Source organism: Schistocerca americana, chromosome 2, assembly GCF_021461395.2.
Source record: "Schistocerca americana isolate TAMUIC-IGC-003095 chromosome 2, iqSchAmer2.1, whole genome shotgun sequence".
NCBI lineage: Eukaryota > Metazoa > Arthropoda > Insecta > Orthoptera > Acrididae > Schistocerca > Schistocerca americana.
The window spans coordinates 721999987-722011350 of NC_060120.1; the positions used below are offsets into that span (position 1 = coordinate 721999987).

Genomic DNA, 11364 nt, shown 5'->3' on the forward strand with positions numbered 1-11364 from the left:
CAGGCAGAGAGAAGTCTGGCTCTCTATGTCTCTATGTCATGTGTTGAAGTCAATAAAAGTCATGCTTAATGATTAACAGTATTTCATCTGTGGACTTTGACCCCCCTCACCCACTCCACACCCTTCAGAGTGGGGTCAGTCACTCTTTAGAGGTAACTCTTTGTAGGGAAGTGAAGTGGAACAGCCACAGATGCTCTGTTGTAGGTAAAGCAGGTGGTAGACAGGAGTTCATTGGTAGAATACTAAGGAAATTCAATGTCTGCGAAGGTATCTACACATCTCTTGTGTGACCCATCCTAGAGTATTGCTCAAATGTGTGGGAACTGCACCAGGTAGGACTGAGGAGGGGGGGAGGGGGGTATTAAGTGTATAGAGAGAAGGGCAGCATGAATGGTCACAGGTTAGTTTTAGCTGTGAGAGAGTTTCATGTATTGCTCCTGTGGGACTCATGAGGGCAAGATTAAATTAATTGTAGCACACACACACTGAGGATTTAATGGTCATTTTTCTCATGCTCCATATGGGAATGGAACGATAAGATGACCAAGTAACTGAGTCAATAAGAAGTACCCTCTGTCAAGCACTTTACAATGGTGTGCAGAATATAGTGTAGATGTAGAATCTTATAAATAGAATTAACAAAAATTATGCTTTATTGCAAAATATGTCCTAAATGATCTACACTCCTGGAAATTGAAATAAGAACACCGTGAATTCATTGTCCCAGGAAGGGGAAACTTTATTGACACATTCCTGGGGTCAGATACATCACATGATCACACTGACAGAACCACAGGCACATAGACACAGGCAACAGAGCATGCACAATGTCGGCACTAGTACAGTGCATATCCACCTTTCGCAGCAATGCAGGCTGCTATTCTCCCATGGAGACGATCGTAGCGATGCTGGATGTAGTCCTGTGGAACGGCTTGCCATGCCATTTCCACCTGGCGCCTCAGTTGGACCAGCGTTCGTGCTGGACGTGCAGACCGCATGAGATGACGCTTCATCCAGTCCCAAACATTCTCAATGGGGGACAGATCCGGAGATCTTGCTGGCCAGGGTAGTTGACTTACACCTTCTAGAGCACGTTGGGTGGCACGGGACACATGCGGACGTGCATTGTCCTGTTGGAACAGCAAGTTCCCTTGCCGGTCTAGGAATGGTAGAACGATGGGTTCGATGACGGTTTGGATGTACCGTGCACTATTCAGTGTCCCCTCGACGATCACCAGTGGTGTACGGCCAGTGTAGGAGATCGCTCCCCACACCATGATGCTGGGTGTTGGCCCTGTGTGCCTCGGTCGTATGCAGTCCTGATTGTGGCGCTCACCTGCACGGCGCCAAACACGCATACGACCATCATTGGCACCAAGGCAGAAGTGACTCTCATCGCTGAAGACGACACGTCTCCATTCGTCCCTCCATTCACGCCTGTCGCGACACCATTGGAGGCGGGCTGCACGATGTTGGGGCGTGAGCGGAAGACGGCCTAACGGTGTGCGGGACCATAGCCCAGCTTCATGGAGACGGTTGCGAATGGTCCTCGCCGATACCCCAGGAGCAACACTGTCCCTAATTTGCTGGGAAGTGGCGGTGCGGTCCCCTACGGCACTGTGTAGGATCCTACGGTCTTGGCGTGCATCCGTGCGTCGCTGCGGTCCGGTCCCAGGTTGATGGGCACGTGCACCTTCCGCCGACCACTGGCGACAACATCGATGTACTGTGGAGACCTCACGCCCCACGTATTGAGCAATTCGGCGGTACGTCCACCCGGCCTCCCGCATGCCCACTATACGCCCTCGCTCAAAATCCGTCAACTGCACATACGGTTCACGTCCATGCTGTCACGGCATGCTACCAGTGTTAAAGACTGCAGTGGAGCTCCGTATGCCACGGCAAACTGGCTGACACTGACGGCGGCGGTGCACAAATGCTGCGCAGCTAGCGCCATTCGACGGCCAACACCGCGGTTCCTGGTGTGTCCGCTGTGCCGTGCGTGTGATCATTGCTTGTACAGCCCTCTCGCAGTGTCCGGAGCAAGTATGGTGGGTCTGACACACCGGTGTCAATGTGTTCTTTTTTCCATTTCCAGGAGTGTATATTGATGATCTGTCCGATACGCAGTTATGAACAACACAAATGGCAGGCACAGTGAAACTGACTTGAGATTTGGTATATGGCTTAAATGTTTAACACAGCAATGAGCTTACAACTTTCAGTGCTTTAGCATGTGTCAGAGGTTCATTCACTCTAGAATAACAACAAAATACTTAACAGTAACAAAGGTCTACTTCCAGTGGTCTTCAACACTAAGTGCTAATTGGAGGGACAAGTAAATTACCCCACCTTTCCTGCATGCTTTCTCCACTGTTGCATTCTACCCTACCCTTCAGTGAGCAAAAGTTGGAAGCCTTCAGTCAAATAACATATTTGCTTCAACACCCACTCGTTGACCTACATTACTGTAGCAAGGTAACAGCTAGAGCTCCATGTGAGTGAGCTGCGTAGGTGACAACAGTCTGTAATGAGGACACTGTTGCCACATAAACCTGTTAGTGGAAGACACCTGTTCAGTGTTAGTCTTTTCTTTATGTCACTTCTTGGACAAAATGTCACTCAGACAAGAGCAAGCATTTACAGTCACAGGGTGATGGGAAGGCTTTTTCTCAAATACAGAATGTAGGAACACAAAGGGTAGAAGAATTCATGTTGCTCTCCCACTTAATTCTTAAAGTCTTTCTTTTTTATTTCTTTTTTTTCCACTAAGTTTTTGCAGCCCTTTTATGCCTGTGTCCTTGACAGTGATCTGTCCCCCATCCCATTGGTATAGCCCCAATCAAAAGCTTAGAAATTTTTAAGAGTGTGTTGCTCACATGCTCATCCTTGTCAAGAGCATTATGTTCCAACTTTATGAATTCTTCTATGGCTGATTTTATACTTCTACCACTTTATAACCAAAACTGGGATTCACTTAAAAGTGCTATTTATTCATGTAATTCATTAATCCATCTTACATGATTCATTCTATTATTATTATTATTATTATTATTATTGTTGTTGTTGTTGAGAAAGATGCAAGCAGGAAAATGGGCTTATAGCTTCTAAGTCTTCTGCACTACTTTTCTTTAGCAAAGGCAAAATTAATGTCTGTTTTAAGATATCCTGGAAAGTTCTCTGACGTGAATGACTCATGTTTGTTAAGAGAGCTTATATGCTGTGTGTGCACTGTTTCAGAGCACAGATTGCCACTTCATCCAAGCCAGCTGATTGGACTACTTATTACCTTATCCATCTCCCTTTTCTACTGTTTATTATACATTTGTCTGTTTCTCTCTGTTTTCTGTTTCATACCATCAGAGTGCTTTTATTTATTCTCTGCACTGTATATTATTTTGTCATTAAATAACTTATTTTACAGCTTCAGCACCCTCCTGTAAATAAGTTTGTACCTATCAAAGAAACTTAAGAACTATGGCTCATTATGACTCTTTATTGTATGGGCATGAGGTATGTGAGGGTCTGGGAAGACTTCATAGCAACTGCTATTATCCATTTGTTTTTGTGGAACATTGCTACTATAGGTGGTACTTTTACAAATCTCTTTTGTAAAGTTGAATTTAAATAATGTTGAGAACAAAGAAAATTTTGTATTTTTGTTGGTTTCTCTACACACATCACCCCAACTCTGTTTTGACTTGTGACAAAGGTCTTTTATAGATGTGCAATTCAGTTTTTTGCCAATACTTTCATTGTAAGGATTATATGATGCGGTTGTTCACAGTGGGGAACTTTGTGTCACTGAAGTAACAAGTGATTAATGAAATCAATCAGATGACATCCCACTATCATCATGTATGCAGGGACATCAGAAAGTATGTTACACATGTCTTCCCACTGCAAGACCATTGCATAACAAGAGTGGCACATTGTCAGAAGACAGTACATGTCCCTTGTTCTCTGCAGACACAGTTTTGTTGTGGTATGGATAACAGGCACGCCACAGTGTGCTGCAACTATAAACGTACTACAAATCTGAGGCAAGCAGGTCAGTTCAGTACTGTGAAATTCTGGAGGTAGGCAGTACGCAATGCTGTGTCCAGCCATAATAGATTGGTGCCAACAAGTTTACCAAGGTCACACAGACAGGGGTGATGCTGATCTGGAAGACCATATGTCACACCAAGCAATTTCCATCTTTTCTGAAAGCTGAAAGAACATCTGACTGAAAGAGATTTTTCAACAATGAGAATATTCACACAGTTGTTCTTAAGTGGCTCCTTGATCAAGGTGCAGATTTCTATTGTCAGGAACTGAATGACTGGTAGAAAGTTCTGACCACTTTTGACAGAGACTTAGTGAATTTTGTGGAAACTAGAATCATGTATCTGTGTCACATTTAAGTGTAATGCAACATTCAAAAATGCCATAGTAATCTGTAAGTCCCTCGTATAATCTTAGATGAAAATTAAAACAGAACGTTAGATAAAAACATTATTTCTCTGATGGGCAGTATAATATTGTCTATAATATACTGTTATATTGATAACTAATTATTGCATTTTTTTGCAGGTAACAGATGAAACAATGGAAATCTTGAGGCACTTTGGCTATGTGTTTGAACAACGTGGCCTTGTTTCTGTGAAAGGTAAAGGTCAGTTGATGACATACTATCTGATTGGAAAAGAGGGACAAGATGGTGTGACAGCATCAAATACAGTTCAAAATGAAGGGGAACAGCCTCAGAATGAAGAGGCACAGCCACCACTTGAAGACAGTCAACAGCCACAAGAGCAGACTGATCTGCACAATAGAGCATCGCCAGCTGATGTATCTCCTCTTGTTACTGATGATTGTAGGTAAGGCCACTCTACACTGGCAAACAGAAGCATAGACAATCTACAGGGACCACATAGAGAAATGGCTGACATCTTTTACTATGTTGAACACTCATGTGTGATATTTAATGTGAAATGAATGTACTTATGAATGACTGAGATGAATCAGCATTATATGAGTAAAATCAGTATTTCTTATATTAGGTATTGATCAACAATCAGCCACAAATGAGGATACGTGGTGCTAAATATTGTAAATCAGGCTGTACTGGTCATATGAGAGTTCCATGAAATTGCAAGACATGGAACGAAATTCATAAAACTCCACACTATGTTTGCAATTCAGTAATCAACTTTGATAGTATTAGAGGATTTTGTTGTACTCTGTTTGTAATTATAGAACAAAAATGCTGTTCTAAGCATGGGCCTAATGTGTTTTCGTACAAGGCAGTTTTACAGTACCTTCAAATTCTTTGTAGATAGATGATTCTTAGAAATTTAACTTTTAGTCTTTCTTTAACAAAGGCACATTAAAACATGCTCATTTTTACTTATTGTATGCCATAGTGACTTATAATAAGTAAAATTTTACATTTCTTTTAAATATGTGCTGTTTATTTATGAATATATGAACTGTTAAAAATAAAAATAAGAGTTAAGCATACTTGATGAACAACATGTGTATTCAATAATTGGCAGTTATTGAAAGCACTGAATCAGTACTATTTTATGCTATGTCCGAAATATGTGATCAAAAGACATTACCTGTTACTAATATCTAAAACAGTGCTTAGCATCTTTTGTGAAAATCTGTTGTAGATTATGTATTTGTCATTATAAAGACATTTCTGAACAGTACTGGTACTGGTAATTAATTGGATATGTGTTTTGTTTGAGACTGATAAATTGTGTGTCAAAAATGTATTTACACATAGATCGAATTTCATACAGTTGATACATTTACTGTGTAACATGGGATGTTCTGTCTACAGCAGATTTTTCATCTATCATGCTTAGCTTACTTTCTTTAGAATAAGAGCAGATCTTACATCACGCTTACCACAGAGTGGAGATTAAATATAAGTTTACGTCATTTATGGTTCGTTATCATGATGTTACACTACTCAATCAAGAACCAAAAGACAATTTTACTTTTAGTATATATGTTAAAGTAAGCCCCCATATACATAAGAATGTTGATTAGGAATTGGATCACAATGTAACACGAAACAGTTCTGATTGCTGCAGTACCCACAGTGGTGTATAAGTTTTTAATTTCATTTTTATTACGTGAATATTTCAATGGTGATGGTGATGTTGGTTAGTGGAGCACTCAACATCATGGTCATCAGTGACAACAAATGGGGAAAGTCACTTGCTGAGAGCAATAGATTTAATGTGTATCTACTGCAGGGCTCATTCGGCACACTATAATTACTACAGAATAATTATTTGCTGCACATCTTAAGTTTATAAATAGTATTCATTCAGGGTTACATGTGAGAAATGCATTGATGCTAGCAAGTTACCAACATGAAATATACAGTAGTGGGATTTCAGTACGTGTTAACAGTATTTTAAAATAGTGATTACCAGCAGCCCCTCAGTGGTTGTAGACTTCTATGTCAACAGGCACCAGGTCACTCACTCCTCAACTGTCAAGTTTTATCACTATTCATTCTACACACACCAACTTCAGCATAGCTTTTAAAGGATCTGCATGTAGTACCTTAAAGAAATAAATCTGATGTATTGAAGGAATAAACAAAGATGAGAACTACTGATGTCATCAGTAGTTTTTGAATGAAAAATCCATGAAAATAAATTAAAAAAGTACTGAAGTGGAATGATAAATGTCTAGCCTTTGGGTATCAGAGTTCCCATATTAGGAATTTTAACATATAAAAAATTTTGCAGGTTAACAATGAACATAAACAAAATCCTTGCAACTGATCCACGTTGTTCACTGGAACACAATACCTGTCAAAAGCTGTGGCAGTCCATGCTACAGTATACAATTACCAGAAACTTCCCAAGGTGAGAGTGTGAGTTGCTAACTGCATAGTATTTTAATGAGTTTGATAGATTATTTATGCAATGCAGTTAAACAAGGGAATCCACAAGATGACCAAACAGATTTAAACTGAAAACAATATATCACTAGAATGATGAGTGGAGCTTAATCAAGATGTTTAACAAGGGACATGTTTATTTTTACCCAGCAAAGGTTCACTGATTGCAAAGAACTGAAAAACGGTCTGTTTTATGATGGTACCCCTAATGATTTAATTGATTTTGTTGTAATGACTGAGAAATAATCAAAACAATCCAATCAGATTTGAATAAAAGTGATATGTCTAACAAGAAAAATTGCCCATTAAAAATACAACAATACATGTACTGCAAGATGGCCTAAACTACAAGTAATTCAGGTGGAAGAGCATTTGATATTCACTTCTATTTATTAATGTTGCCTGAAATACTACTCTTAACAACATGCAGAAAAGATGTATAAGAAAATAAAAACAATATTCTGCATCTGAAAAGAGAAGCAGCTTAATCAAGGCTATGGATAGTTTCCAAAAATAACATAAACATTTATGAGGACTGGTCCATGTAACTCTGCATTTTTCTGTACTGAACTACCTTTATTCAACTTTTTGCAGCTGATCACTTTGAATAGTGAATGACAAGCAAGCAACAGCAAACATCTGTTAAGTATTGGCCATATCAATCTAAAGAAAATGCTGAATGTATAACTAAAGTAGGTAGCAGATAAATGTGTCGCAGCTGAAGTACAACAATTTAAATGACGGAGAGTTCTTGGATGAGAAGACATGTCATTTATTAATGAAGAATGAAAGGCTGCATAAGAAAGAGTGGGCTACAAACTGTAATAATAATAAGACCAGAACAGAAAGATCACAGAAAAATGCATCTTCCAAAACTGAAATTGTACTACATAGGCATCATGTGTTGAATTGTATTAACACTCTTTCCACTTTCTCTGTTGGCCCTTCCCCACATTCTTTTCCAATTTATATACTTCCATTTATCACATTTTTAATTGTATACATTACCATATATGTGCTATAAATATGAACACTCTCTTATTATGTCATGTGTGCTGTCAGTTTGTTCAGTGGATATTCCAGAGAGAATTTAACTGTGAAAATTACTGAGAAAGTGAGCATTCACTGAAAGTGATAAGGTTGCTTCACAAGGCTCAATGTTTGCAGTCAAGTATGCCACATTTGTTTTGTGATTGTTGACTCTCTGGAGCTAAATGAGTTATTATGTCAAAAGGATTTTTTATTTTATTTCATTGAAGTATCCTTGTCTGACTTACAGAAATATTGATGAGAAGATACAAAAAGCTGTTACATGTTTAGAGGATGGAATTTCTCAGTATTTCCCATTATAATGGTCACTATGAAATATTCTTGTTAACAGCCTGAATAACCTGCATGAGGCTGTGTGAGAGTATTGCACAAAAGAGGATAACATAAAAGTTACTGAAATACCATTCTAGATTATGAAAGAGGTAAAACTATTTTTGTACTTAAAATATAACATTTTCCATACTATTTATTGATTGGTAAGATAAAACAGTACTGGAGCTGCTTAAGTTTCAGTTTCAGTGAATGACAAAGTACTTGAAGGATTGTACTTATTACATTCTTTTTACACAAGTAAACAGATTCTTGCCTGTGTTTGATAGCTTTTTATTTACTTTAGAACTCACAGTCAGTCCTTACTCTGTGTTTCAATATTTGATAGCAGTTAACAAGTTTGCTTGTTGTGGTGATCATCTCCAGCAAGCACAAAAATAATCATTTAATAATGTAGCTCAGTTTTGTCCAACTGAGAAATAAACCTTGTAAACAGACCACAGTCTGGATATCAATTAAACATTTCCAGATCTTAATATGAGCTTTGCATTTGTTGTGCAAACTTGATCGTAAATTATTGTAGCCTTGCAAGAGTGAACTCTGTCTCATTTAGAAAGCAGCATCAAAATCAGTGTAAAATTCAGAGGAAGTCCAACATTGTAATTTAAGTTATTGGACTCTCACTGTTGATTGAATACTACAAAATGTACAAAAGTTACAATTTAATGATTTTATAGTTATCATTTTATGAATATTTACATAGTGACCATCTTAAATATCTCACTGTATATATATGAATATAATAGAGGGAAACATTCCACGTGGGAAAAATATATCTAAAAACAAAGATGACGAGACTTACCAAACAAAAGCGCTGGCAGGTCAATAGACACACAAACAAACACAAACATACACACAAAATTCAAGCTTTCACAACAAACGGTTGCTTCATCAGGAAAGAGGGAAGGAGAGGGAAGGATGAAAGGATGTGGGTTTTAAGGGAGAGGGTAAGGAGTCATTCCGATCCCAGGAGCGGAAAGACTTACCTTAGGGGAAAAAAAGGACAGATATACACTCGCACACACACACATATCCATCCGCACATACACAGACACAAGCAGACATTTGTAAAGGCCTTTACAAATGTCTGCTTGTGCTTGTGTATGTGCGGATGGATATGTGTGTGTGTGCGAGTGTATACCTGTCCTTTTTTCCCCCTAAGGTAAGTCTTTTCGCTCCCGGGATTGGAATGACTCCTTACCCTCTCCCTTAAAACCCACATCCTTTCATCCTTCCCTCTCCTTCCCTCTTTCCTGATGAAGCAACCGTTTGTTGTGAAAGCTTGAATTTTGTGTGTATGTTTGTGTTTGTTTGTGTGTCTATCGACCTGCCAGCGCTTTTGTTTGGTAAGTCTCACTGTATATATATATATATATATTGTAACATTTATTTTAAAATGTTTGGCAGTTCTCACTGTGAAGTTACAGAATGAGTTTATCATACTGACAATGGCACTGCAGGGCATATAAATAGTAACATTATGATAACAGAGTATAGTAAAACTACAATGGAGAGAGGGATAAACAACAATATCTTTGTTTTGAGTTGTGTTATACAATTAAAAACAATTTTGTGTTAAGAACTGCAATTTACATACCGGTAGTAGTTCTTTGTTCATTTGTCACAATCAATCATATATGTTGAAATTTTGAGATGTCATATTTAACAAACATTTAGGTAAATGGATTTCCAGTATGCTGGAAATTACTTATGTAGGAAGACCTAGTATGAGAAATATCACAAATATCTGTTAACAATTACACAACAATTTAGGGATGTGGAAGAATCTAAAACTGGACAATATCCTACTTCCCAGGTTTATGCAGGCTAAACGTGAGACATTTCTGTACTTGTTCACTATTCTACATTTCCAGCAATTCTTTTCCATCACTACTGTACTTAAGAACACGTCTTTTACAGGCAGTGAGAGTTCTATGTTGGTACTAACTCTTCCTCAGTCTCTCATTCGTGTTATCTGTTCTATTGTTATTGTTGTTATTATTATTATTATTATTATTATTATTATTCTTTGTCTTCTTAAAATCACTTCTTCACTGGTTGTTCAATGTATGGGTTGTTATGATGCTACAGGTTACTTACGATATTAATTTTCACTGGTGGTTTGTAAGTAAATCTTAAAATGCTCAAATATTGAATCAGAAACCTCACAATGTTATCTGTGGCATGCCCTGCAGAGAGGAAATCCACCTCAGTATTAGTTTTTTCATCTTGGGAAGCATGAATCATGGTGGTGTTTTATCAAAGGTCTACATGTATGTCTACATGATTACTCTGCAATTCACGCTTAATGGTTTGGCAGAAAGTTCGCACAACCATTTTCAGACTATTGCTGAATGGTTCCACTGGCAAATAACACATGGGAAAGATAAACAACCAAACCTTTTAGTGTCAGCTCTGATTTATTTGATTTTATTTCAATGGTAATTTTTCCTGTGTAGGCAGGAGTCAACAAAGTATTTTGACACACAGAGGAGAAAGTTGGTGATTGAAATTTCAGCAAAAGCTTTTGCTGCAATGAAAGATGGCTTTGTTTTAATTGTTACCATACCAGCTCACTAACTAGATCAATGACACTTTCTTCCCTACTTCATGATAATAGAAAATGTGCTGTTCTTCTTTGATGTACCATCTCCATTCTGCATAGTAGGTGACATCAGCACAAAAATTTACATTTCACCTATAACCACCAGAAACTATATTTAAACATCCTTCTCACTTGCAGTCTAATGGTTTCTGATCCAGAAATATTGTGTATATGGAAAATGGTGACACTAAAATATCAATTAGTATTTCAGTTTCTAGCTCTCTGAGCAGAAAGTAACAGGAAGTCTCTAAGTTTACTAAGTTAATCATTTTTACTTTAGTAATGATGGGAACACAGTGATTCAGTAAGTTAATCTATAGTATCTTGTGCAGACAGATCAGTGCACACTGAACTTTATAAAAAAGCACTAAAGCACCCTCAGTGCACTTGAAGTTTCAGCTATGACAGCTATTTAGGTAACTCCTTATCACGTAATCCTAAAGCAACACAATCACATTTTAAACCA

The 11364-nt window shown here is 38.1% G+C and overlaps 1 protein-coding gene across 1 annotated transcript in view; it reads left to right on the top strand.

Annotated features, from left to right (window-relative positions):
* The window catches only part of LOC124594377 (adenylate cyclase type 3), a 686894-nt gene extending 682028 nt beyond the window's left edge, over window positions 1–4866 (top strand). Inside the window, exon 20 of the mRNA XM_047132746.1 lies at window positions 4576–4866. Coding sequence (XP_046988702.1) covers window positions 4576–4866 — 291 coding nt within the window. The remainder of the gene's footprint in view (window positions 1–4575) is intronic.
* The last annotated feature ends 6498 nt before the right edge of the window (window positions 4867–11364 follow it).